Raw genomic sequence first — 24,591 nt, forward strand, 5'->3', positions numbered from 1 at the left:
GCCCGATTCTTGTCCCCCCACCCTGGGCCGTGCAGTGGCTCTGGGCCCCTCTGCCCAATTCCTGGGTGAGCGGAGGCGGCAGGGCCTTGTGGTCCCTGTTTTCCTAAAGTCCTGCAGTCTTTCCTGGAGAAGGAGGGCGTGCAGGGCACCCAGGTGATCAAACGCAGAAATGAGCACTGCAGGGGACAGGGGTGTGGGAGGTGGCCCTGAGGCAGGAATGTCTCCTGAGAAGGTGGTGTGCGAGCCCTGGGAGAGTGGCGGGGACACGGGGAGGCTGGAGATGACGTGGAAGAGCCCCCACCCCACCCCGTTCCCTCCCACTTCCACTGAGCATGTCCCCAACTCTGCAGTGTCACATGGGGAAGCCAGAGCCCTCTCCCTCCAGGGGAACCAGGTCCCGGGTGCTGCTCCTTCCTGAGCCGGCCCAGGGAGCCCAGGCTGAGCTCTGTAGCGAGGGTCGAGGGTCCTGGGCCTCTGGCTGCTTGTAGCTTCCTCTTCCTCTCTGTCTACCCTGACCACAGCACCCCCAGGACAAGAGGGGGACATGTCATGGCCACCATGACTAGCAGGTGTGGACTGTGCCCAGGGACTGAGGGGATGCACTGGAACCCGGGTTTAAGGTGGCTGGGCTCTCCAAGGCTGTGCTGCTGAAAGCTCGGTCCTTGTCCCCGATGCCGATTCAATAATAAGGACACAGTTTTGAGAAAAAAAGAAGATTTATTGCTTTGCAAGCAAAGGAGAAACACGGGGGACTCCTGTCCCAAAGGCTGCGGTTCCTCCCATCAGCAGGAACAGGGGGCTTTTAAAGAGGTGGCTCAAAGGCTCCGTTGCACTTGTCAACTTGGGAGACAGTCATTTCTGAGGTCTTCTGGTGCCATCCCACAGTCTGGGTTACTTTATTCCTATGGAGGGTGTGCACTCAAGGACAGATAAGTCTACCTAGGAGGGAGAAGGAGGGTGATCCTGTTTCCCTTGAGATTAGGGAGGAGCAGACAGGAAGGGAAAGAAGCATGTCCCTTTTAAGGATACATGGCAGTGGCAAGGGCTGTATTCAAGGCCTAAAGGACACCATGGTTACATTTCCTCACTGTCAATTTCTACATTCCATTTGTGTGGAGAAATGGGCGACAACATTTCCAAACCACTGTCTGCTGAAGGGAGGCGAAGTTGGGGAGTGACCCAAAGTCCTTGTTCTCCATCAGGTGGGGTGTGGACAGGTAAGGACACTCAGCCTCAGAGCAGTCAGAGGTCCACAGTGGCAGATGGCCGTGAAGGGACGAGGCGTGCAGAGGGCAGGGATCATGCAGAGCTTCAGGGCCCAGAGGGGGTCCCATGGTTGTCTAGGCCCTGGCTGACCTTAGAGGGCCGGGGCCAAATGTCCAGGGCTGCTTTCCCTTGGTCCTTTTACTTCCTTGACTTCGGTCTCCAAGTTTTTGGTTTTAAACACCCAACTTAAAACCAGTTCTGCCAATCGTAAAGAGGGAGTAACAGGTTATAACTTCAATATCTATAATTTCACAGACACACCTTTCATTTCATTGGGATGAGTATTAGTACAGGAAGTCAGCATTACATACTATCCTGTAGGTGAAGGTTTATTACCTCCAATTAAACCAGGTTGGTGTTTTTTTTTGTTTTTTTTTTTTGAAACAGAACCTCTGCAAAACACTAACAGGCAACAGTTATAAAGTTTACAAGGAAAACACAAAATGAAATAAACAGAGCAAAAATATATTCAGTTTGTGTAAGAGCTATGAACCAAGAAAAACGACTTTTATAATCTTGACCCTTCACTTAGTTATATATTATAATCCCTGTTGGAGATCACAGTAATCCTTACAAAAAAAAGTCAATCTTTTGAACACAACTTTAAATGAGCTGAAGTGTGGCTTATTTTGGAGCCATTTCGACATGGAGTAAGGTGGGAGGCAGAGCCTTATCCCAGGCAAGGGGGGCTCTTCACAAATAACACAACACAACATTTCATGGGAAACAAGAATCAAGGAAAGTCTAAGAGAGCTTTTAACTTTCTTTTTGTGGAAAAAGTGGCAGAATGCCTCCATGTTTTACAATGTCACCTTTAAGCAGATCAGGATCTCCTTATCATCTTCCAAAAAATGCATTTAAATTCCAATTCCAGTGTGAAAAGCAGCACAAAATTGTATATATAACATTGACCACAGGTCACTCTTGCCCGCATCCGGTGCAGGCGACGGAATTGGGGTTCCTCTTCACAGAGTGGGCTGGTTGCGAAATAAAGGCTAAAAAAGAAGAAGAAGGTGGCAGAAAAACCACAGGACACAGAAAACAATTTTTAAAAAGCGGGGGTGGCTATAGGAAATATTAAGTATTTTATGCTTTCCCTTTCTTTTCTTTTTGCAGCACTGGGAATAAAACCCAGGCCTCCAATAGGCTAACCTCTAACTTTATCAGGAGGATATCCCTAGCCTCTGTTCTGGTTTTTTTTTTTTTTTTTTTTGAGGCACTATAAAACTACCTTAAGTAGATTTCTAAAATGCTATTGGGTACTAAATTGTGTCATTAAAAAACAAATCCGGGGGAGGTGGGGGGCGGCTGGGGTTGTGGCTCAGCGGTAGAGCATTCGTCTAGCACATAGAAGGCGCTGGGTTCAAGCCTCAGCACCACATAAAAATAAATAAATAAAATAAAGGTATTAAAAAAAATCCAGGGCTGGGGATAAAGCTCAGTTGTAGAGTACTTGCCTTACATGCACAAGGCCCTGTGTTCAATCCCCAGCAACACACACACACACACACACACAAAAAAAAAAAAAAAAACCCAAATCAATAAAATCTTTTTAACTTAAAAAAAAAGCGGGGGCGGGAGGGTTCGCGGATCTTAAGGATGGAGCTTCCACACTAGAAAGAGAGGATGGAGCCTGCGCTTGCTTTATTTATATGGGGAACCTCAAAGGTTTTCCATGGAATGTTCTGTGCCAAATAAGTTAGCAGGTGGGCTGTCCAGTTCCCAGTGGGTTAAGCCCAACTCCAAAGCCAAGGAGTGAAGACAGAGATCTCATGCTTTGGTCAGTCTGATGTGCACGGGAGAGCCAGGAGAGTTCCCGAGGAAAAACCCTAAGTCTCATGGCTGGGTTCCGAGTGCAGACACCCCTCAAGTAGCTCACGGGTGGCTCCCCACAGGTTACTTTATCCAGCTGTAAAACATCAAATGACATGAATAAATACCAACCAAATTCGTTATTTCTATGCAAATCTGAGACTTGCTACAGATAATTTTAGTTTGGAGAACACAATTTGGCAAAGTGCACTCCTGAGCTTTATATTTAACTAAGTTTAACTTTTAAAGTACAATTGAGAATCCATAGTGTCAGATAACAATAATCACAGGTCTACACAGGTTAGCAAAAATCACAGGATAACTTTAGATCTCTCATATATTTAGGAAACGGTGTTAATGATCAGAAATTGACTTAGTCAAGCAAAAATTATAAGATGGGTCTTCAAATAACAGTGTAGCCCTTCTATGTCAGATACAATGTATAAAAGAGAGCACTTATTGTTGTCTTGCCTGTAAACTTACATAAACTTTCATTTTATAAACATTTTCTTTCAAATTGTTTTAGCTGTAGATGGACACAATACCTTTATTTACTTTTTACTTCATTTACTTTTTATTTATTTACTTTTATGTGGAGCTGAGGATTAAACCCAATGCCCTCACATGTGGTAGGTAAGTGCTCTGCCACTGAGCTACAACCCCAGCTAGACAAGGCTTAGACAGACATAGTTCTCAGATGCATACATATACCTAGTCACATGTATTTGGGGTGTCAACTATACTGTTATAACCTAAATATTGGTTGTTTGTTTAACCACTTACAAAGTAATCATTTAAGACTTTAAAACAGGTACAAACTCTAATTCCTTTAAGACTTAGTTTCCCCAAGTAATAAAACCTAATAAATCCAAGAAAATTATCTCAATAGATAAGAGCAGATCCATGTTTCAGACTTTGCTTCATATCAGCACATGAAAGTTCGAACAATTTTGACTGTGCTAATTATAGCCAATTAAATCACAAACTTTGAGATTTACCTTCCACAAAACTTCTGTGACTTAGTTAAACATCCACAACTTCTTTATATCCTTAGTTTTATTCTGTTGCATCTTGGACTTTAGCCCAAGTATATTACTTTTTTTATAATTTTTTTTCAGTTATAGTTGGACATAATACCTTTATTTTATTTATTTATTTTTATGTGGTGCTGAGGATCGAACCCAGCGCCTTACAAGTGCTAGGCAAGCGATCTACTGCAAAGCTACAACCCCAGCCCCCCAAGAATATTACTTTACCAGGCAAAATACTTTCCCATCCAGAAGCATTTCTTTTACCTTCCAACTTTCTGTACTAAAATATATTTCCATACCTATAACTTTCTTTTATTTTTTCTAGTTTTAGACCCTTTCTTAAATTCATATTCTCAAACAGTCCTTAGGAATGTTATCTGTGCATTTTAATTTAAATCCAAGAAAATTATCTCAAAATCATCACAAATATCATCCCAGGAGAGGGTTGGACTATGCCTTCATCTTTTTTCTCTCCAGGGTTAGAACACAGGGTATTTTTGAGGCTGACCTGTCTCCTTTGTCATTATCACATTATCATTGAAGTCAGTTCCCCACTGTCAATTGTACCCAGGGGCTCCTTTGGGGCCTCTCTCTTATACTGGGCCTGTTGATTCGCAGTGGGGGGGCCCTTCCCATCAGTTCCTTCAGGTTTCCTTGAGATCCCTTTGTGAGGGCTGCCTAGGAAACACAGGTGGGCGGGCCTTAGTTTCTGTCTCCCTTATCTGGGTGCAGCTATTTATTCTGCCAGCGTCCCCAGGCATTTAGGTGGGAGGGATGCTATCATAGCAAGCATTGCTTTGTCCCAGTGATGAATATCTCCTGGCCAAGTGGGGTGTCCTGTCAGGTCTTAAAAGGGGAGACTATTCCTGTCCCCAGGTCATAAAGGACAGTGCTGGAACCTACTGCCACCTCCCTTGTGGCCAGCAGCCTCCACCCACCAGGGGCAAAAGGGGCTGGAAGGCAGGGCACAGGCCAGTTCTCTGGCCATTTGTCTCCCACCCAGGGAGCTTTTCTGGGATTTCCCCCCACCCAGTTCAGGGCTGGTGTCCTTGACCCACACGGAGATGATCTGCGGCTGCTGGGGCCAGGCTGAGGAACAGTGCTGAGGGGGGGCCAGCGCTAGGTTCAGACCCCTCATCCTGCAACTGCATAAACCCCTACCTATAGGAACTCTTTCATATGCTTTAACCCTGACAGCCCAACTTCAATGTCAAGAGAAGCCATTTAAAGGCCAGGTTGTGTTCCAGCAAACCCTCTTTCTCTTAGACAGGCTTATCCCCATCGGTGGCCCATGCAGCCCAGATCTCTCTGCTCAAGAGGCTCCCAGTTAGATCAATGCAGCAAGGCCTGGGTCTTAGAGGGCCAGTAACAGAAGAGAGAGAGAGAGAGAGAGAGAGAGAGAGAGAGACGCCCTCAAACCATGGCTGACAAATGGGAACCTTTAAATTGACCAGCTAGGATCTCCCCCAAGAGACTACCCACAGGGTCAGTGCAGTACTGGCCATGTCTTAACGAAACAGACAACCAGAGGGATCCCCAAGTCCAAGACCAACAAACAAATGAGAACCTGGAACAGATGAGAAGGGAGTCCCTATCCCTAGGTTCTCGAGTCCTGCGTAACTGTGACTCCTACACCAGTGGTACCACAGAGGTCCCCAGAAAGAGGGACCAGGTGTGTGGAATCCAGGGTCTCAGCGTGCACAGCGGGGAGCTTACCAAGTGGCCAAAGTTGTCATGAGTTTCTAAAGTTCAGTTTCCTTTTTCTCAAAGTGGACCAGGATGGAGCACGCCGTACCGTTCAGGGAGAGAGGGCTGGAGTTCCCTGAAGCCAAAGGAGCTTCGGCAGCTGCTGGGACGGTCCCCCAGTCCCTCCCTTGACTTTCGAGAACAGCTCCTAGGTTCTACCCAAAGCCGACTCGCCTCCTTCCTCTCCTGCCTCCCAAGAAGTTCACCAGGACCACGAATCCTCAGCATGGAAGTGGGGTTCCTCAGAGAGCCAGGGCTGCCCAAGAAAGCTGGAGTGGGGGCTGCTCTTGGGTCCCATCTGGGGTGCCAAAATGTTGCTGAAAGCTCAGCCTTTGTCTCTGATGCCAATCCAATAAAGAGGACTCAGTTTTGAGAAAAAGGTTTATTGCTTTGCTAGCAAAAGAAAAACACAGGGGACTCCTGTCCCAAAGAGGTGGTTCTGCCCATCAGCAGGGACAGGGGGCTTCTAGAGAGGTGGCTCAAAGTCCATCCCCTGTTCTCTGTCTGGAGTTGTCAATCACTTGTTAACTTGGGAGACAGTCATTTCTGAGATCTTCTGGTGCCATCCCCAAAGTCTGGATTACTTGTTCCTGTGGTGGGTTTGTACTCAAGAGAGAAGTCTCTAGGCTGGGAAAGAAAGGCAACCCTGTTTCCCCTGAGATTGGGGAGGGGGAGAGATTAGGGAGGAGCAGAGAGAGAAAGAGGAACAGAAAGAAACAAGTCCATTTTCAAAATAAGTCGCAGCGGCAGAGCAGCAGAGGCTACATCAAAGCCCAAAGTGCACCTGTCACAGGTCGCCCAGGCCAGGCCTGACTCCCGCGTGGTCTCCCCCTCGTTTTCTGGTCTGGTCTGCAGTCTAGGTCTAGGGTTGAGCCAGGGCCTTGCTGTGCTCTGACACCCAGCTGCACCCAGCCCTGGGTCCCAGGGAGGGGCCGGAGGGTGGGTGGGGTCAGGCCACTGCAGCTGGTCTCACCCATCCCCGGGGAAGAGAAACCAGGAGCCTCTGTCCTCTGGCTGTCCTCCCTGGCAGTGTGTCCTGCAGGTCTGCTCTGTCTCTGGATCTTACAGGTGTGAGCCCCAGCTGTGTGCACTTGGCCACAGCAGAAGCACAGGACATGGGGCCCTTGGTGGCTGTCAGTTATTCTCGGCCTCCATCAGGTAGGTGCTCCCTGGGCTGTGAAGCCTTCTTCCCCTGGGCCTCACCACAGTGAGCGGCCTCCTGCTTCTCAGGGCCTGGTGCCGGGCTCTGGCTGCACTGCAGAGGCACCCACCGGTCATGCCCTCCCGGAGACAGCCTCAGACTTCCTGGGGGAGGAAGTGGTGGAGGGAGGAGAAGGCTGCGGCGGTGGGAGGGGCTCTGGCTGCGCTGCCTTGGAGGGCGGAGCCCTGCCTAGCGTCTCCCCAGCTTGTCCACACCCAGATCTGTCCTGAGGACCCCCACCCCCATCTCTAGAGTGTGCGTCCACCCTGGGAGGAGACTGGAAGTGGGACCAGAGGCTTTGTGGCTGTGGAGGGACCCTCTCCTTGCCCTGGAAAGGGGCTCAGCCCGGGGTTCTTGGGTTTGTCTTCCTTCCCCGGCATCAGGTCCAGGGAAGGACGCAGGGAGCTGTGGGAAGGTGCCACCTCCTGGGTTTCTGAGGTCATGAGGTCATTTTGCATCATCTGTGTTTTCCCTTGGATCTGGGGTCAGGGACGAAGGACAAGTGCCACCAGGCATGGCCAGGATCAGGTCCTAGACCTGTTCCTCCCGCAGGTGTCCCAGGGGTTTTCTCCCTTCCCCAAGGAGAACTGCATCTCGCAGGAGATTTACAAGGCCACAGGGGCGACACGGGAGGCAGGGAAGGTCACGGCCTGTGGATGTCACAGTCAGATTGAGGACACATTTCCAGGACCAGGAACCATTCAGGGACTCTAGGGCCACTGTGTCAACCTGGGGTCAGGCCTAGAGCTGGGCTCATGGAGGGTCAGTTCCAGGTTGGCCTCCCTCAGGGCAGGCCCAGTGCTGAGGACGCAGGCTCTGTGTGCCCCTCCCACTGGTGACATCCTGACCACAAGGAGAAGAGGAGGAGTGACAGGGCCAGAAGGAAGCCTGGCCCTGCAGACCTGGGGTGAGGGCAGTCCTGCCACCTTGGGGCCAGGCGGGTCCCACACACCACACCTTCCCCTCCCTGGCTTTCATAGGACAGCACAAGCCCAGGGCCACCTAGGGGGCCGCTTGTCCCCTGCACCTTCTCCATTTTCTCCCCAGCCCCAAGAACAGACCTAAAGAAGACAAGCAGGAAGCAGCTGCCCCAGAGAAAAGCAGAAGTGGGAGCCCTGGAGACTGACCCTCCCCAGGGGGCTGGAGCCTGGGTCCTGTGGGGCCTGGCGCCCAGTGGTGACATCTGTGCAGGAGAAATGAGCCCCAGAGGCCTGATGGCCTGGCCCCCCTTGGCTCTGCTGCTTCTCTGGCTCCCAGGTGAGGGCCCTCTGTCCAGGGAGGGTCTGCAGAAGGGAGGGAAGGCAGGAGGGTGACCAGGAGGCATCATGTGAGGAGCCCCAGCTGCACGTCTCTGTGCAGACGCAGAATGGGGTGCGCTGGGTCCATGATGTAAGATGGACCTGCCAAACACCACACCCCTGGGAGGGAAGGGGCAAGGGGCTCCCTCTGAGCCCACCTGACCTTGGAGGAACCAGCGTGCTGCCCAGGGCAAAGGGTGCTGCCCAGGAGGGGCCCTGAGAGAGGTCAGGGGGAACCAGGACAGGGGGAGCAGGGAGCGGTGGACGGGGGTGGGGTGGAGAGGGCACCAGAGCACACCTGGGGCCTGTGTTGGGGAGGCCCTCCAGGTCCACCAGTTTGGGATACAGAGGAAGGAGGGGACCGAGGAGGAGAAGGCCTCCATCTCAGGGACAGGTGGGTTCAGCCAGGGCAGCTGGAGGCTGGGTGGGAAGAGTCCTGGTGGGGCCCAGGGGTCAGTGGTCCCCAGGAGGGAAGTTGGGGACAGAAGAGAGGGAAGGGCAGTGGGCAGGGAGCGGGAGATCGTGGGAGGGCAGGGAGGAGACCTTCTCCAGGCAGAACTCCTGGAGGGCAGAGTCTTCCCATGCAGGACCAGACCTCCTCAGGCGTCCCCAGCAGCATTCACAGTGCGGTCTTGGTGCAGGCCCAGGACAGGTTTATTTTATTTCATTTATCTTACATGCAGGATATCTTAGAACTTTTGGATGCTCCTATCAGTTCTGTGCCTTCTCTACTAGTATTTGCAGTGTAAACACAGTGACTCTGGGGAATGTGGCTTTGTGGATTCACTGGGGCTGGACGTCCACCCGTGGCCAGCGGCCAGCGTCTCTGTTGATTCCCAGGGTCTTCCTGTGTTTTCATGGCATCTGCATGGGCCGAGGACAGGGGGCTCCTTCCTGGTACCTGTTTCTCTGTGGGCCCTTCAGCCCAGGCCTGGTGCAGACCCAATGAGCCCCCTGTGGCTGTGCTCATCTGACTGGCCCTGCCTCAGGGGACGATGGCCAGTGGTCCCTATGAGGAGTGAGGAAGCCGTCCCCCCATATCTCTTCACAAAGCTTCTCCCCCCCTCCTCTCCCCACCCTCCCTCTCACTCTCTCTCTTCTCTCCCCCTCTCCCCCTCTCCCCCTCTCTCCCTCTCTCCCTCTCTCCCTCTCTCTCCCTCTGTGGGGGATGTAATCCAGGGCCCTGTGCTATAAGCAAGGGCTCTACCCTGAGCCCCACTCCAGCCCCCACAGAGCATTTTAGCACAGCAGCAACAGGCAAGAGAGAGCTTTTCCTGATCTGAGGAGCTGATTTTCTTTCTTTGAACTTCTAAGCTGGTGAATTATAGAAAGAGATTTGGCCCCAATTATATTGGCCCAGGTGGGGTGATGCACACCTGTAACCCCACAACTCGGGAGTGTAAGGCAGGGCCATGGAAGTCAAGGCCATCCTCAGCAGCTTACTGAGTCCCTGTCTCAAAATACAGTTTTCAAGGGGCTGGGGATGTGACCTGATGGTCCAGTGTCCCTGGGTTCAATCCCTAGTATCCGTCCCCCCATGCCCACCCTTACACAGAGACAGAGTTGGCCAAATTCCCTCTCGATATACAATGCTGAGTTCATGAAAAACCTTACAGGGATTTCCCTGGTTCAGTATTTTCTGTAAAGTTGAGTGAATTGGAGCTGTGTGTGCCTTGAAGGGGTTTTGCTTTTGGTATTGGGCCCGAGCCCTGAGCCTCACAGTTGCCGGGGATCACTCTATGCTGAGCCGCATCCTGGCCTGAGGTTTGAGAGAACTGAGAGAACCGTCTGTCAACTGTGCGGCTGTGGTCATTTTCTGGGGCGGGTGGGGGTGGGGTGGGGAGGACTCCTTGGTGACTCTCACTAATGTCCATCTGTTTTGAGAAGCCCCTCTATTTCTGGCTTAGGTTGGTCATTTGTATTTCCCTAGAAAATAATTCACTTCATCCAGGTTACAGAATGTAGAGACTCGGGGTGATTTTCCTTTCCCTTGTGCTCTGGCCTCCTCCTCCTCCTCCTCCTCCTCCTCCACTGTGTCCTCCTCCTCCTCCTCCTCCTCCTCCTCCTCCTCCACTGTGTCCTCCCCCTTTCCTCCTCTTCTCCTTTTCTCCTCTTGACTTGAGGTTTAAGGAGGATTTAGAGCAATCCTGAGGGACAGGACTGGGTGTGGCAGGTGAGGGGGAGGCCACAGGTCAGGGCAAGGACCAAGACCCTGAATAGGGGAGCCAGCAACCCACAGCAAGGAGAGGAGGGGACAGGGGAGGTAAGAACAGGAGGGGAGGGGACATGGAAGTGGGGACAGGAGAGATGGGGACAGGGCAGGAGGGGACAGGAGAGGAGGGGAAAGGAGAGAAGGGGACAGGGGAGGTGGGGACAGGAGAGGAGGGGACAGGGGAGGTGGGAGTGTTAGGACTAGGCCGGGGACAGCATCCTGATTAAATAGGGCTGGGGTTGACATTCATTACTAACTACTTAATATGTGCCAATATTAGTGATTTCTGTTTTTCTGGAAAATCACCCATTCATCCAGGTTACACATTTATTTACAGAGAGTTTCTTTTTGGGGAGGGGCACCAGGGATTGACTCAGGGGCACTCTGACACTGAGACACATCCCCAGCTCTATTTTGTATTTTATTTAGAGACAGGGTCTCACTGAGTTGCTTAGCACCTTGCTTTTGCTGAGGCTGGCTTTGAACTTGAGATCCTCCTGCCTCAGCCTCCCGAGCCCCTGGGATTATAGACACGCGCCATCGCACACGGCCTACAAATTCTACAAAGTCCCCTGTGGGCCCTTAACTCTCTCTACCTGTGATTACTTCCTCTCTCCATTTCTCATTTGGACTAGACAGGGGTTACCTGGTTTTGTGGGGTCACATCTGACGGAGCTCCTGTTTTCTTGGTCAAGGGCACTGAGCAGCAGCATTTCCTGAGTGTCACTAACATGACCTGCAGACGGTTGACAGCCAGGACGGCTCTTTCCCTCCTCCCTCCTTTGTTTCCTGGGGCTGGTGGAGCCTGGGCCTGCTGCATGCTGGGCAGCCTCTCCACTGACCTGGCCCCATCCTAACATGATCTTCCATGAACCCCCCAGATGCCATGTCAGGTTGGCGTGGTCCCCACCACTTTGAGGCTGGCATTTGAGGCGCAGAGAGGTCAGGCCCTGGCCCTGAGCACACAGAGGATGCAAACTAGAGCTGAGGCCCAAGCCCGGGTTCATCCGAGGCCCCTGTGGCTTCACCTTGGCAGTTGCTACTGAGCTTCTCGGAGAATGTCCCATCTGTGACAGTGTCACAAGGCCTTCTCTGCAGGGGACCTCACCCCAAGGCTGGGAGAGGGGGTCCTACTGGCCCTGGCAGAGGAATAGAGGGGCTACTGGGCAGCTGTGGGCAGCTGTGCTCTGAGGGTGTGGCCACAGTGGTCTCCCTGTGCCAAGCGCAGCAGGCACTGAAGGGATGAGGAGGAGGCCTACACCCCCGAGGCTGTGCACTCAGGGGTCCCACAATCCCAGGTCCAGGCTGTGCACTCAGGGGTCCCACAGTCCCAGGTCCAGGCTGTGCACTCAGGGGTCCCACAGTCCCAGGTCGGGGCTGTGCACTCGGGGGTCCCACCGTCTCAGGTCAGGCCTAAGGCCCTGAAGGCAAATGAGGAAAGCATCCAGTCCCAGGGAGAGAGCAAGCCACCCTAGTCCTGCCATCTCCCCGCCCATCTGGGCCTGACCACAGGGTCCCCAGGGCGAGAGGGAGGTGCACATGCAGATGCCCCTGGGCTGGAGCCTGGTGCAGGGTGGCCTGGTCCTCTGCCTGGAGGTGGTTAGCTTCCTGGTGCTCACCTCACCCCAGCTTTGTGTCGGAGCCTTTGGGGAAATGCAACTGGAAATCTTGGGGACACAAAGGAGTTTCCTTGGAAATGAGGTCCCCAGAGCCGGGTCATCCGAGGTGAGGGAGGGGGAGAGGGTCCTGGGAGCTCTGTGGCCCTCGCTGTGTGCATCCTGTGCTGTCAGGAGTCCAGGGCTCTCATCCACATGGTCTGGGGACCCCGCTTCTGCCCTGGCTCACGTCCTGCTGGACCAGGTCCACTCTGCTGTGTCTCCGCGTCTGAGACTCATGGGGCCGGGGGCTGTCCCAGGAGAGGGGGCTCAGGGTGCTTATGGCCCTGGGTTCTGGAAGCAGGAGGTCAGGTGGTGAGGGGGGGACTGGGGTGAAGGGAGGGGCTGCTGTGTCAGTGTCCTGGGTGGAGGAGCAGAAGGGGCTGGTGGCCAGGGGTGAGTGGTGGGGAGGGGGTCTGATGTGAGGTGAAGGAGGGTCTCCTGAGGACCTGACCCAGGTCCCCCTGGCCCTGGCCCATCTGTGAGGACCTGGCCTCCAAATTTTGTTTTTCAGACTGTGTTCCTCTGAGTGGCCCCAGCAAGGTGACGGGCACCGTGGGAGGATCCCTGACCGTGCAGTGTCACTATGGCGAGAAATTCAAGGACAATGACAAACTGTGGTGCAAAAAATCACTTGTACGTTGTAAAGATATTGTGAAGACTAGAGGCTCAGAGAGAGAGGTGCGGAGCGGCCGAGTGTCCATCAGCGACCACCCTGCAAACCTCAGCTTCACAGTGACCATGGAGCGCCTCACCCTGGAGGACACAGGCTCCTATGAGTGCCGGGTGGACACACCATGGTACGAAGGCTTTGACCTGTCCTTCGAGGTTGAGGTGGCCGTGCTGCCAGGTGAGCCCCTCCCACCAGCGCCTGGGCTGCCTGGACCTGGACACCTGGGGAAGAATCAGAAAGCAGCAGCTGGAGCCTGGGAGGGAGTCCAAGGGGGGAGCAGCCCACAGCCCGCCCAGCCCTGAGGAGCTGCCAATCAGGGAAGGAGGCGAGAGCAGAGCCTGCAGGGGAGACAGCCAGTGCCCACCCTAGGCCCTGGGGACAGGGACAGGCAGAGCTCTGTGTGGACACCCAGGGCGGAGCAGAGGGGCAGAAGTCCTGGATGGTGCAGTGGGCAGAGGCAGCACAGAGACAAGTGGTCTTTGCAGTTAGATATCCCTGCAGCCTGTGGCTGTGATGGGAGGGGGACGAGACCTGGTGTGGGGAGGTGACCCTGGGCTTCTCAGGAGGCCATGGCCCTCACAGCAGGACGGAATCAGCCCTGCTGGGGGTGGAACCTGTGTCCTGTACAGAATTGTCCCCAGGGTCCTGGGGAGACTTTGGCCCTGGCCACCGCCTGCCCCCTTCCTCAGTGAGCATTTGGCCTGAAATCAGGCCCAAGGCATCCCCCAGTGGTGGGCGGGTTGCAGGACAGACCTCTGGGTGTCATTGTAGATTTGCCACCAGCAACGTCAGGGACACTTACAAGTGTCACGACAGCGAAGACCTTGACAACCACAAGCAAAGCCCAAGCTACACTGTCCACCAGCCTGGCCACAGAGAGTGCCACCCCTGGTCCCAGGAGCCAGGACCTCGACCATGGCCAGGGCCCAGGGTAAGTGTCCTGTCCCTGACTGGGGTCTTCTCCACGGGGGCTGTGTGGTCACTCGGGGGAGGGAGTCACACCCCTGCTGGCCCAGGCCTGCTGACCCTTGGCCCCAGGCCCAGGTTGGAAGCTGCACTCTGTGTAACCTGGTTTGGGTCACTGAGGCCACCACACTGGACCTGCCCCAGGCTTCAAGGGAGACTGAGACCAAGGAGGGGCTGGCAGAGGGGAGGCAAGTGTCCACCCATGAGGGCTGGGGCTGTTCTGCCGGGTGCCCAGAGCCCCACACGCTGTCCTCCTTGGCTCCTCACATGACCCAACCTGCTCCCATGCTCATCTCACAGACTGCAAGGAGAGGTTGTGTCACCTGTCACATGGGCACAGGTGTGGGGCTGGGCTGGGCCTGTGTCACCCCAGAGTCTGGGGCTGTCCCCTCTAATTTGAGTGGGTCTCTATCTGGGGGGTCCTCAATCTCACAGAGAATCTGAGCACATCTGTGGACTCCTCAGAAAAATGCAAGCAGGCACAGGCCATTTCTGGGGGTCATGGGCTCCCCACTCTGACCTCACCCAGGGTGGGCAGTTGGCTCCTGGTGCTGACCACTGCAGTCCTTGCAGACCCACAGGTTAAGGGCTCTGACCCCAGGACCCCACATGAGACACAGCTGCACTTTGGGGCAGCCCAGGTCCCAGCACTTCTGACAACTGGCTGCAAACGTGGGGCTCCCGTGGCCCCTGGGGGTCCGTGATTCACAGACTCAGAGTCTGCACAAAATACCTAAGATTACGGCTTCATCATGAAGGATATAGATCAGGATCCCCCAAATGAGGGGACACGGGTGCAGTCTGGATGTCCCAAACAGAGTTCCAGGCCCTCTCAGGGTGGGATCAGGGACCTCCCTGTGTCTGTCCCCAGAGCTCCTCCCGTCTCCCATGTCCAGGTGTTCTCTGGGGTTTCAGGACACTCGGGCTCCAGCCCCTCCCTCCCTGGAGGCCAGGGTCCCTGCAGCCTCTGCAACAACATGGTCTTTTTGGTGGCAGCCCCCTCCTGTCACCTCACCTCTTAGCAGAGTCAGGTGTGGGCCACAGACAGCAGAGCTGCTCTTGTCGCTTGGGAAATTCCCAGGGTGACAACCTCCCTCCCCAGACCCAGAGGCTGGGGCAGAGGCAGAGGCCAGCCAGACTCTTGACCTCAAAACTCAGGCCTCTACATGCCGCTTCCTGAAGTGTATCCTGCAGAGGCCCAGGGGCAAGGAGCTCAGCTGTGTCACCAGGGTCTGAAGCTTGTGCAGCGTGTGTGTGTGTGTGTGTGTGTGTCTTGGGGATGGGGGCATCTTTAAGAAAGATGCTAGGCAGAGTGTTTGCCTAGCATGCAGGGAGGCCCTGGGTTCCACCACCCCCCCAGGGCCCCACATGCACGTGTGTGTGTGCACACAATTGCACATGAAGATTATGAGTGCAAGGTATGGAAGAAAGGCCCGAGCTCATAAGGGCTTGAAGCTTGTATCTGAGTAAATCTGGAGGTAAATCTGCTGCTCTGTATCCTAGTGTGGGATGACGGAGCTACTGGGTGACTTATTACAGCCATGTTAGCGGTCACACAATAAAATGGGGGGATGCCATGAAGAGGGGACGGCTAAAGGACGTGTGGTCTACCATGTGATGGAATATTATGCAGCTGTGCAAAGAGTGAAGGATTGGGATTTCTTTATGCACTGACTGGAAAGGTTGCTAAGAGGCATTTTTAAAACCATAATTGTGTTCATACACACACACACACACACGCCTTTGTTCTTTTTTTTCACAATAACTTTATTTTATTTTTTCATTTACTTATTTATTTATTATTAATGTGGTGCTGAGGATGGAACCCAGGGCCTCCTGTGTGCCAGGCCAGGGCTCTACACTGAGCTACAACCCGGCCCCCAGCTTTGCTTCTTTTTGATGTTGGGGGTGGCACCAGACCTGGTGTGTGGCTGGAAATGTCCCCCACTGTGCCCTGTCCCCTGTCTCCCAGCCCTGCACATTCTTGCAGGCTTGTCTGTGAACAGAGAGTCTCTGGGTCTCTGGAGAGTTCTTGGGCACACCGTGTGCACAAGTGCCAGGACAGGGGACATGGGGGGTGTAGATAGGGACATATGCTACCTTTTCTTTTTACTTATTTATTTTTGGTAGTGGGAATTGAACCCAGAGGCACTTTTCTTCTGTGATACATCCCCAGCCTTAGAAAGACACGGCCTTTCTAAGTTGCTGAGGCTGGCCTCACACTTGGGAGCCTCCTGATGCAGCCTCCTGACTTGCTGGAATGATAAGTGTGCCCCTCTGGGTCCCACTGTGGTCTCCTTTTTTTTTCATGGTACCAGGGATTGAACTCAGAACTCAGGGGCACTCGACCACGGGGCACCTCCCCAGCCCTATTTTGTATTTCATTTAGAGACAGGGTCTCACTGAGTAGCTCAGCACCTCACCTTTCTAAGGCTGGTTTGAACTAGGGATCCTCCTGCCTCAGCCTCCCCACCTTGCCTGGCTTCTCTACCTTCTTTTAAAAAATTGACTTGGGTGGGCGCAGTGGCCCCCGCCTGTGATCCCAGAGACTCAGGAGGCTGAGGCAGGAGGATCACAAGTTCAAAGCCAGCCCCAGCAACTGGGAGGCACTGAGCAGCTCAGGGAGACCCTGACTCTAAATAACCACCAGGGAATGTGGCTCCATGGTCCAGTGCCCCTGAGGTCATTCCCTGCACAGTGACCGAGCACCTGCCTAGCGCACAGTCCCCCACGTGGCCCTCACCCGCCCTCCGCAGGCTCCCTGTGCTGCTCCTCCTGCTGTCCCTCCTGCTGCTCCTCCTGGTGGGCTCCTCGCTGCTGGTCTGGAGGAGGCTGCAGAAACGGGTCAAAGGTGAGTGACCCCCTGCTCCTCGGTGGCCCCGGGGGGAGGCCCTGACAGCCTCACCTGCAGCACTGCCCTGGCTCCTCAGAATGGAGGTCAGCTGCACACGGGGCCAGGCCCCAGAGGACGTGCCCCTGGGAGTGGGGTCGCAGGCTGTGGGAGGGGGGTCCTTCCTGTGCCGGGGCCTGGGGTGTCCCCTGGGACCCTGCCTTCCTTTGTATGACTCTTCCCCAATCCAGCCCCGGGACTGTCAGGGCCTCCACATTCGGCCCTGCCCAACCCCCGCCCCCCCACTCCTCACACTCCAGGGTCCTCCCTCTTGTAACCAGCCTCGTCCCTCCTCCTGGGGTGGCTCAAGGCTCACTGAGGGCCTCGCCCGCCCCCACAGGGCTCCTTCCTTCTGGACTCCAAAGACTGCCCTTAGATGCCCTCTGCCCGGGCCCTTTCCTCGGCCTCCTAAGAGGACCTGGGCCCCTCCTGGGCATTCCCCTGCACCTGGGCTAGAAGTAGACTGACGTCCCCCTGTCCCTGCCTGCGTCCCCCCAGCCAGGACGCACTTCCAGGCCAGGGAGCATGACTCCCAGGACACACTGCTGGATTCGTGTGTCGATATCTGCAGTCACGACGGGGACCCCAGGACCCTCCCGGCTTCCTGGTTTCACCCTCCTCTGAGCTCAGACTGACAGGGGGACGTGTGGGGACCCTGAGTCTGGCACTCAGGAAGTAGGTGCTCAATAAACACCAGCGGAGCAGATGAGATACTCAGGGAGCAGAAGAACCAACAGAGGTGGCCTTCTTGTTCCTGGTGGGGGTCGCCAGCCACCTCGGGGAGCCAGCTTCTGCCTGGAGGTAGCGAGAGCCCCCAGGTCCTTCCTGTGCCGAGTTGGTGCTTCTGTGGGGGAGGATTCTGGAGGCCGTCCCAAGCCCTGGGGACTGCAGTGAGGTTGGGGAGGCAGAGAGGGGTTACTTTGTTCCTCAGCTGCAGGGCCAGCAGGTGGCTGCTGTGGGGGTCAAGGGGATGCTGCCTCAGTCCACCTCGGGCTCTCCCGGGACCCTGGCCTGTGGGAAGAGGTCAGCCTCAACATCTGGGCAGAGCATGGAGAGAGAATCACTTCCTCTTTCCGTCTGTTTTTTTGGGGGTAGTTTTCTGGTCCCTCCCAGGCTGCATCCCGGGAGGACACTGCCTGCCACGTGGGGGTTTCCCATCTGGTGGCTCAGTCCCCGGGGCCCCAGCAGGCTCCCTGGTGCCCTTTCACCTAGAACGGCTCCGGCTCCTCAAGCAGCTTCCTTCCCGTTTAAAAGAGGGTCATACGATGACTGTGGGACGTGAACAATGAACAGAAGCACAAAGAAGTGGGTAAATTCCCTGCAGAAAACCCACCGCCCAGAGAAGTCCAGCCACTACACTCAGGGCGGGTCCCGCCTTTTTTCTCGGCTGCAGATGCAGAGATGGTTTCTTAAAGACTCTGATTCATAGCAAGAATTCTCTCTCTCAGACCTAGGATTTTCTGCACCTAACAGACTGTACCGCTTCCCCGCTGATAAACATTCTGGAAGCCGCGGCTGCACTGTTCACGGGGAATGGGCGTCTTGTATTTGTTGACCGCATCCTCAGGCGCAGGGGAAAGGCTCTCTGTTCAACCCCCGGCTCCCCTCCCTCCCTGGCTTTGCAAGTGCCCAGCCCACCCCTCTTGGCGCTGCCTGGGCCCAGTCCCGCTGGCCCCTCTGCCGCCCGCACCGCACACCTCCTCGTCACCCACCCCAGCTCCTCGCCAGCTTCCTCTTGTCACCCACTCATTCACACGGAGTCATCCCGAGCACCTGCAGTGTGCCAGGCCTGTGCGGGCCCTGGGGACATCCTTGTGACCAGTGCAGTCCCTGGACAGCGGCCTCCTGCACACCTTCCTCCCTGGCATTGAGCTGAACCTTCCCCTCCCCCTCTTTTCCTCCTTCCCCAGAGCTCCTGTCCCAGGTGTGGCGTGGAGCCCGCCCACGGTATTCAGAACAGACTGCGTTCATGTCCCCAGCGCCCAGTTGCTGCTCTCAGTTCCCCTGAGGACTTGGCGCATGCTACTGTCTTGTGGACTTGTGTCTCCCAAGGTCTGGCTGCTGCCCTGTGACCCGGTGCTCCCTGCTGTGTCTCTGCAGCATGCAGGCAGTGGCTCTGGTGGCCTGGCTGTGGACTAGACCCTGTGTCACCTACTGCCGGCCAGCCCCCAGGCTGGGATTGAGAAGTCAGGGTGTATGTGGCTGCACTCAAAGGCAGGACCCTACAGCAACGTGGCAGGAGCCAGAGCCAGGGTGGGACCGGCCTGAGCTGCCCCCGCAGGCTTCCAGGCCTCCCCCAGCCGCAGGGAGGGCCCAGGCCTGGGGTTGGCGCCTCCCCCCAGCGACCTCTCGGGGTCTGGCGCAGTCTGGGCAGGTCCCTGGTGCACACCCTGCCCCTCCTGCCTGTCTACCCCGTGATGCCTGGTGAGCGGCTGTGTTGGGAACTAGCCCTGCGCCTCTCCTCCAGCTGGGCCGTGTCCGCTGCCCGCTTGGCGGCTGTCACTCCTCCTCCCTGCATGCCCGGGGACCCAATTATTCCTCCAGCCACGCTGCTTCCCGCCAGCTCCAGGTCTGAGGGGAGAGGAGCCTAGGGCTTCTCCAGGGTCCCCAGCCTGGCTCACATGGGTCCCCCTGCTCTCTCTCCCTGTGTCAGCTGGTGAGCGCTCAGAACTGTCCCAGAACCTCAGGCAGGTAAGGAAGGCCACCACAGGAGGTGCATCCGGGTGGCTGGGCAGGGGCAGCGTGGGGGACGTTGGGGCTGCAGCCGGATGGTCCCTGGGCCACAGATGGATGGGTCCAGATAGGGAAGAGTGTCTCCTGAGATATAGTCATCCATGTCTTCCCCAGTTTGGGCCTGTCCCCTGAGTGGCAGGGGGAGGAACGTTCCCCAGGGGGGCGCTCACTGCCCCGACGGGAGGGTGCAGGAAAGAGCAGACCCAGGGAAGTTTGGGGCCCCCACCTGGAACCTGGGCGAAAGAAGGACAGAGCCGTGGTGGGGAGGCCCGTGGACACCTCCTCCTGGCCCCGCAGGCTGCCGGGCAGAGTGAGCCCTACTACACAAATCTGACGCTGCAGACGTGGTCCCTGCGGGAAGAGCCAGTGCCCCCGAGGCAGGCGGAGGTGGAGTACAGCATGTTGGTAAGCCAGGTCCTGGCCCCTGGCAGGGGACCCTGGGCTGCCCCACATGGGGTGGGCGTGGGCAGAGAGGGAAGGAGGCTGGGGAGGGGCAGGTGCAGAATTTGCCCTTAGAGGAGGCTGGTGTCCGGGTGGCTGGGCAGGGTGTGGAAGGGCTACGATGATGGCCAGTGACGGTGGCCAGTGACGATGGCCGTGACAGTCAATAAGGTGCAGCGTTTATTAAGCTCCTACTGCATACCACACAGCCAGTGACAAAGCTCATGACCTCTCTCTGGGTTGGTCCTGGTCATCTCTTGGATTCACTTTGTCCAGGACCCTTAGGCACTGTCACCAACGGAGTGGGATAAACGGAATGGGTGGCCTCCTCAGGGTGTGACCCACCCGCTGGTGGGGGACTTCAGGCAGAGACTGGGGGGAGATCTGAGCATCAGCCAGGGGCTGCCTGGGGAGACCTCGGAGCCCCAGCCCAGGGTTCATTGGTTGGCACCGCCGCTGGTCTGCTCTGGGAAAGGGGCCCAGCTCTGTGTCCAGCCTGGGACCTGTCACCTGCAGGGGAATGGGGCTGCTCTGCTGTCCCCTCCTGCCCCCAGTCGTGCCCGCCCTGCCCTGCGTCAGCTGTCATGGGGGGCGTGGCTGGGGCCTCTGAGCAGCTGGCAGTACCTAGTTACCCTGCATCAGGCCTGTCTCCTCCTCACCTGACATTCGCATGCCCACGCGGCCACAGGCTGGGTCTGAGACTAGCCGCAGCCTCGCTTGTCCCACGTGGTGACTAATGGTCTCAGCTGGCCGGGGGCAGAGCCTCACTCTTCTGCCAACTGCGTGGGGACAAGTCAGGACCTTGCCCTGCACAACAAGCTCAGGGTAGATCTGGGGAGCCTGCCAGGCTCTACTAGGGGCCAGGGTTCTGCATGTGAGATTCCTGAGTCCTCAGAAAGGGACCATCCCTGCACCGTGGCCAGGATGTCCCATCAAAGGGAGCCAGGGGCATCTCAGGGGAGCCCACCAAGTGTGCAACCCTCTCAGGGCCTCAGGGTCTTTTTATTTTTATTTTTTATATTTTTTTAGTTGTCGATGAACCTTTATTTAGTTTACTTAGTTATAGGCGGGGCTGAGACTCGAACCCAGTGCCTCACACATGCCAGGCGAGCGCTCTGCCACTGAGCCACCACCCGGCCCTCAGTGTCATTTTTGTAGAATGAATGGACACACAGGGTCAGCACTGAGGGTCCCCGACTCTTGGGTCCAGGGATTTCGTGCTTGGCATGAGCAGGTGGGGTGGAGGGGTGGGTGGGCAGGATCCTGCCATCAGCTCTGGAGGGAAAAGGAGGCCAGGACAGCGGAGGCCTCCCCAGGGGAGCCTCCCGGGGCCCTCAGGTGTCCCCCCGCCTCCTGAGCTGGGCTCTCTCTGCAGGCCTTTCCCCGGGAGGAGCCTCACTACAGCTCCGTGGTGTTCGATTCTCCGAGGCCAGACTCCAGCGCCAGCGGGGCTCCCTCCCAGAGGCCCCCCGAGGAGGTCCCAGAGTACAGCGTGATCAGGAAGCCCAGGGCTAAGGAGGGCTAAGGCACCCCCTGTGCCCACAGCCCTCTGCCCTCCATGGGGACCGCCAGGCAGCCAAGCTCCCTGTGGCTTGTCCTCCCCAAGCCATCAGCCCAGCTGGCTCCACGGAGGACAAACAGGAATGGGGTCCTCAGGGACCAGAGGGAAGCCCCCGGTCTCTGTCCTCTCTTCCTCTGCTTCATTCCGCCCCTGTGTGTGGAGGATGCAGCTCCTGGTCCCCTGTGGCTCCAGGAAGTGACGCGGCTCACATAGGATGGTGCCTGCCACCCGCCTTGTAAACCAGGGCTCCACAGCCAGGTCGGGACAGCGGGCAGGAGGTGGGCTGGCCAGAGGAGCCAGGAGAAGGCGGGCAGTGCTGGGGCCTGCGCAGGGGCCAGAGAGGCCACGGAACGTCCCCTCCCTTCCCATCCCACACCTAAGGAACAGCCGGAAGAGAAGAGCTGATGACGGCAGGTTCCCTGGACTCTACTGTCAACACAAGGCAGAGAAATAAAGTCCCCCGCCTCAGAAAGGGGGACAAGAAAAAAAGTCACTTAAATGATGCCAGGCACCTGCCTGCAATGCCATCTCAAGGTTGTCCTGGCTTTGGGCCCAGGCTGGCACCGAGGAGCTCTGAGGACGGAGGGCTTGGGACACCCTGCGAGGCGCCCACTGCTGGGACCACAGCAGGGTCTTCTTTCTGGGGAGATTCGTAAGGAAGGTAACTGGGCGGGGCACAGCCTGAGGGCCCACCTTTACCCGGTCTGTGTGACTCCTCGGTGACTTTCCTGCAGCTCTTTCCTGAGGTTCATTTTCTGCCTCCAGCAAGTGACAGTGGAGAGCAAGGGCTGTCCTGCCTCACCCGGGCGTGAAGCTGACATGACCGCCAGATGGCACCTTGGCCAGCTGTCTTCCGGGTGCACCTTCTGCTTCCCGAGGACTCTTCAAGGGCTGGGGTCCCCGGGCTGCTCCCATGGCGTTGGCTTTAGATTTTGAGTGGCTTGTGAGTGCGCCTGAGCCATCCCAGACACTATCCCTTCTTAGACTAATGCTCTGAGCTGCAGAAGGGGACACACACACACACACACACACACACAGAGGCAGGTGCACAAGCGGCCACAGCCAGTCTTGCTGGGCTGGGGAAGGGGTTGGGGTCAGCACGGCCCTGTGGTGCCCCTCGCAGAGCCCTGGGACGCCCTTGCCCTGTCCCGGGCTCGGCCTGAGCCAGCAGGTGTGGGGCGCACAGCCGTGGGCGCTGGCTCTGCAGACGGGACCCGTTCCCCTGAGGAGAGGTGGGGAAGCCATGGCCAAATTAACAGGGGACTGGGCCCCAAAAAGGGCAGGTACAAGTTCAGAGCCCCTGGGTGACCACACTTGGGCTGTAAAGTGGGAGTGGGAGGAGGGAGGCCCCTGCTCCCTGGAGGGCACTCATCTCTGGGGAAATCCCAGGCCCCCCACCCTACAGCCAAGCACAGCCCCCAAAGCCATGGTCCCCATGTCCCCTCCTCTATTTCCTCATCCACCTCACCGTCTCTCCATGGCCTGGACAGACAGAGGGCAGCTGCCACGATTTCATCCCAGAGCATTTGTGGACAGTCTGCTCTATGCCGACTGGTAGGCGGGGCCCTGGGGACATGTGTGACACAGCCCCCACCCCAGGTGAAGTCTCAGCCTTGGAAGGATGAGGAAGTGGCCTTCTTCACTCACCTCCCGCTGGGGGCTGGACAGGGGAGGAAGGCCTCTGCAGGCAGGTGTCCCCACTCCCAGGGACGGGAAGGGACGATGCCAGCTCAGCACTCATCAGGCCCAGGGAAAGGCGAGAGGGAGTTGAAACTTAAGCCACAGAGGCCAGGGCTGAAGTATGGTGGCCCGTATGGGGAGCTCCAGGACGCTTGGGGGTAAGTGACAAGGTAAACTGCTTGTCCCTGAGGGTGGGTGACCATTTCAAGAAACAGTGTGTTCTTGTTTCGTTTTTCTTTCATTTTTAAGCTGCCTGTCCCTAGAAATAAATAGGACGGGAGAAAAGCTGATCACCCCTGAGGAACAGATAGGGAGAGAGAACGGATGGACATTTCAAGAAAATAGAAAAATTGATGCAATGTGTTTTTGTTCCGTTTTTGTTTCATTTTGTTTCGGTTTTGTTTTGTGTTATCTTAGTGGGTTGTGTTAGTTTTGTTACAGAAATATGGGATCAGAAGTTAGTAAGAACCAAACCAAGAGGATGTTAAGTAAATTGCTAAAGGAAGGAGGCGCCCCAGTAAAACCAAGAACAGTTAGGGCATCCGTTGATACAATACAAAAAAATAGCCCATGGTTCTTTAAGGAGGGGTTGTTAAATATATCACAATGGTACCAACCTAAGCCAGGAGGCTGACGATTTGAGGTCAGACCATCCAATGACGGGTAAGGACCATATGTAGTATTGGACAACCTAAAATAGGCACGGTCCCTAAACCACATACTTGTTGTTTAATTAAACAAAAGGGGGGAGATGTTGGGGACCGCAAATCAAGTCAAGATGGCGCCTGGCAGTTTGTCAGAAGGAGTGGTTTGTGAGGCAACACCACCGAGCCATTAAGATGGTGGGGATTCCTTATTGGCTGATTGCTGTATCTGGATGATGCTAATTGAGTCAAGCTGTGTGTAATCAGTTGGGTATATATACCTCTGCTGTCCCGCAATAAAGCGGCTCCCACTACCTTAGGTACCCGCTACCTTGAGTTCCCGCTGAGTTTCCCTGAAATAAAGTAGTTCCCACTTCAACCTTCAAGTTGCTTGTCACCTCCCGGTTATTTTGCCCAGCCGGACTGCAGCAGTCAGTGAAGGCCGCAGGAGGCCGAGGTGCCTGCTCCTCTGTCCTCTGGGCTGGAGCCAAGCAGCCAAAGGACCACGTGGAGCAGCTGTTTGTTCAGCTTCCCCAGGAGAAGCACCTGCCCCACTTGGGTCAGGAAATCTGTGCCCAGTTGTGAATTCTGGTGGTGCCATCTCTACGAATTACTGCTTGTCCTTGGGTGCTGTGTGTGTGTGTGTGTGTGTGTGTGGCCGCAGGAAGTCTCAGGGAGAAAGAGGAGTGTGAAAGCTGCAGGGTAACCCCCGCACCAGCCCCCCTCCGTCTGGTCCTGTACCACCTGTTTGCATCAAGTCTGGACACTCAACCCCACTCCAG

The 24,591-nt window shown here is 56.0% G+C and overlaps 1 protein-coding gene and 1 long non-coding RNA gene across 3 annotated transcripts; one reads left to right on the forward strand and one right to left on the reverse strand.

Moving 5' to 3' along the window:
- Positions 1-697: 697 nt before the first annotated feature.
- LOC124105978 (uncharacterized) lies at positions 698-6,517 on the reverse strand. Its single transcript, XR_006855947.2, has 2 exons — positions 5,826-6,517; positions 698-3,175 (listed from the first exon to the last, which is right to left on the reverse strand). It is a non-coding gene; the product is annotated as an uncharacterized LOC124105978 (long non-coding RNA).
- A 313-nt stretch (positions 6,518-6,830) lies between these two features.
- Cd300a (CD300a molecule) lies at positions 6,831-24,195 on the forward strand. 2 transcript variants are annotated; one of them, XR_006855946.2, is made up of 9 exons: positions 6,831-7,013; positions 8,104-8,313; positions 12,736-13,071; positions 13,666-13,825; positions 16,617-16,711; positions 19,404-19,441; positions 19,781-19,888; positions 21,300-22,146; positions 22,251-24,195. XR_006855946.2 is itself a non-coding variant. In XM_046463452.2 (8 exons), the coding sequence occupies exons 1-8, from the start codon at positions 6,971-6,973 to the stop codon at positions 21,447-21,449; spliced, it is 1,140 nt and encodes a 379-aa protein (XP_046319408.1). In that variant the 5' UTR covers positions 6,831-6,970; the 3' UTR covers positions 21,450-24,195. The 2 variants fall into 2 exon arrangements, 1 of the variants encoding a protein (XP_046319408.1); XM_046463452.2 differs by having other exon boundaries at positions 21,300-24,195.
- The last annotated feature ends 396 nt before the right edge of the window (positions 24,196-24,591 follow it).

Source organism: Marmota monax, unplaced genomic scaffold, assembly GCF_021218885.2.
Source record: "Marmota monax isolate L192 unplaced genomic scaffold, Marmota_monax_Labrador192_F-V1.1 WCK01_AAM20220418_F8-fsc00208, whole genome shotgun sequence".
Taxonomy (NCBI): domain Eukaryota; kingdom Metazoa; phylum Chordata; class Mammalia; order Rodentia; family Sciuridae; genus Marmota; species Marmota monax.